The 2512-nt window shown below is 51.9% G+C and overlaps 1 protein-coding gene across 2 annotated transcripts in view; it reads left to right on the top strand.

The window, feature by feature from the left end:
- The window catches only part of SLC6A8 (solute carrier family 6 member 8), a 72009-nt gene that overhangs the window by 56735 nt on the left and 12762 nt on the right, over positions 1–2512 (top strand). Inside the window, exon 7 of one of the 2 annotated variants that reach the window (XM_018573276.1) lies at positions 2344–2438. In XM_018573276.1, coding sequence (XP_018428778.1) covers positions 2344–2438 — 95 coding nt within the window. Of the gene's footprint in view, positions 1–2313; positions 2439–2512 lie in introns of both variants that reach the window. The other variant, XM_018573275.1, reaches the window with a different exon arrangement.

Genomic DNA, 2512 nt, shown 5'->3' with positions numbered 1-2512 from the left:
GGGGGCGGCCAGGGCATCCCTCTGATGCCGTGTGGGCCGCTATGGCATGTAAGGATGCTGGCTGTCACTGGCACAGCTCAGCAGCGGCGTTTCCCCCTCACAGCCGCTGCGGAGTTGTGTCAGTGACAGCCAGCAGCTACGGCAGAAGAGGCCGGCGTTCGCAGTGAAGGAGAGCGCCTAAGAGCGACCCCGCCTCCTCTTACATCACTGGCCAGCGACCTAAGAGCAGGTGGGGCCAGTGATGTAAGAGGAGGCGGGGCTCGTCGATAGAAGAGGAGCGGCCACGGAGGCGGACAGCGCTGACAGGTAAGAGGTGTGCGGCCCATCTGAGACCCTGCAGAGCCCACCATAGAGAGTCTATGGCGGGCTCTGCAGGGTCACTCTCAGGTGGGGCTCTGCAAGTGGCATAACTAGCAATCACGGGGGCCCCGTACAAGATTTTGTTATGGGGCCCTGTGATTTCTAGTTACGCCCCTGAATGACAGGTCCACTTACCAGGACAGATATGTGCTTTGACGGCAATATTACACAGACCGGCTGCTAGCCTGGCCCGGCTGCTGTTGTAAGACAAGAGCGGAGTGCTGCGCCTCCATGACACCTCAGCTGTTGCTTGTAATGCAGATCTTAGATGTCCACGCGGTCCAAGCATGGCCCTCCGGAATCTGCATCCCCTTTCCTCGCTTCGGGGAAGTGACTTGTAACTCAACAGCTGCTCAGCAACAGACATTCCCGGGGCTGCTGTCACTTTCTTGGCTTATAAATAGAGTTAGATACCTCTCAGCTTCTCCTGTCCTCATCCAATTTCAGCATTTACACAACGGGAAACCAACGTACAATCATCATTAATCCTCTGCGGGCAAACTGTGGGGTTGATATTGAGTTAAAGTAGAATGCCGAGGTTGCCTGACGCTGCCTTACCTACATGAACAAGAAGGACACATGAACAACCATGCAACCAATTAAACCAGTGGGTTGTCTCTGCAGCCTTGCATGCAGCAAAGGAGCGCATGGTAAACTGACCGGTACACTTTAATGCAGCTGCAGTTTAGGGTTGCCACCTGTCCAGGATTCACCCGGACAGTTCAGGTTTTGAATGCTGTGTCCGGGTTTCATGGAACCAGGAACCCGGACACAAGATGTCAGGCAGACCAGGGGCAACCAAAATTAGGATAGGGGCTACTGGCCCCCCACTGAAAATAGTCTCAACTGTGTTTTTGACATATGAATGGGTGGCGCTATTTACATATGAATAAGCCACGACTCATTCTCCCCAAAAAAATATGTCCGCGCGTCGCTAGAGTGTTCGGGTTTCGCTTGAAGAAAAGGTGGCAACCCTACTGCAGTTCCTCCCCTGAGGATGGCACGTAGAGCAAAAATAAGCCCAGCGGACAGCCTTATAGGATGCACATTTCTCCTCAGACGCAGTGCAAAAGATGAGTGCATTGTGTAGGGAGGAGGAGCTTTTTCTAGAGACTGTTGAGATTTGGTTGGCTGAGCTTCTGGGTTTTATTTTTGCTTTGTCCTTCTCCTCGTGGGTGGGACTATTCCTCAGGTCTACTAAATGAAACATGTACAAAATAACATGCAAGAAGTTGAGAAAATTCATATTATTGTCCAAACCAACTTGTTGTACCCAACTTTCCTGACACCTACATGGCGGCATACAATGGGTATGGCTCCGCCCCCAGCCCAATCACAGGACCAGTTATACTATAAATTAAAGCTCATATCGAGGGAGCATGGTGCCGGCCTCCCGGCCAATCAGAAAGCAGGGCGTCGTGTCATTAAACGGCGCCCGACTTCCTGATTGGCCGGCCAGACGGCTCCGGCTGGGTACCAGAGGAAGGCTGCGTTCTGGCTGGAGAGGCACCCGGGGGTGACAGGCTGGACGTACCAAGGTGAGAGGGGACAGACTTTCTTGGTAATCGGGAAGCCGGGTGGCGAGTCTTTACACGCTGCCCGGATTCCCGGCTAATCAGGAAGCCAGGTGGCGAGTCATTACACGCCGCCTGGCTTCCTGAATGGGACTTCCGGTATCGGTATTTGGTATCGGTGAGTACCGGAAAAAAGTATCGCTACTCAGACTCGGTACCAAAATACCGGTATCGGTGCATAGGAGAAACAAACCCCTCCCCATTCCCCCTATACTCCTTACCCATCGGCTCCTTCAAGTTTTAGATCGAGGGATGTTGGGCGGGAGGCTGCTGACAGGGCCAACCACTGAACACGTTTTTTGGTCAGTTTCAGACTTTATTATACACCAATGTGGATATCATAGATACATGCTTCTAACACACCTTCCATTCCTTACAGAGATGCCTATATCCTTGCACTAATAAACAGTGGGACCAGTTTCTTCGCTGGCTTCGTGGTCTTCTCCATTCTCGGATTCATGGCTAATGAACAGGGGGTAGACATCTCAAAAGTGGCTGAATCAGGTATATTGCTGTTAAAAAAAAAAGGTTTTCCATAAAGCTCTTCTCTTTTACCCCTGGACACCTAGAACACCCTC

This window comes from Nanorana parkeri, unplaced genomic scaffold (genome assembly GCF_000935625.1).
Source record: "Nanorana parkeri isolate BGI_ZX_2015 unplaced genomic scaffold, ASM93562v1 scaffold2312, whole genome shotgun sequence".
Lineage (NCBI taxonomy): Eukaryota > Metazoa > Chordata > Amphibia > Anura > Dicroglossidae > Nanorana > Nanorana parkeri.
This window is presented reverse-complemented; position numbering and strand designations above follow the sequence as displayed.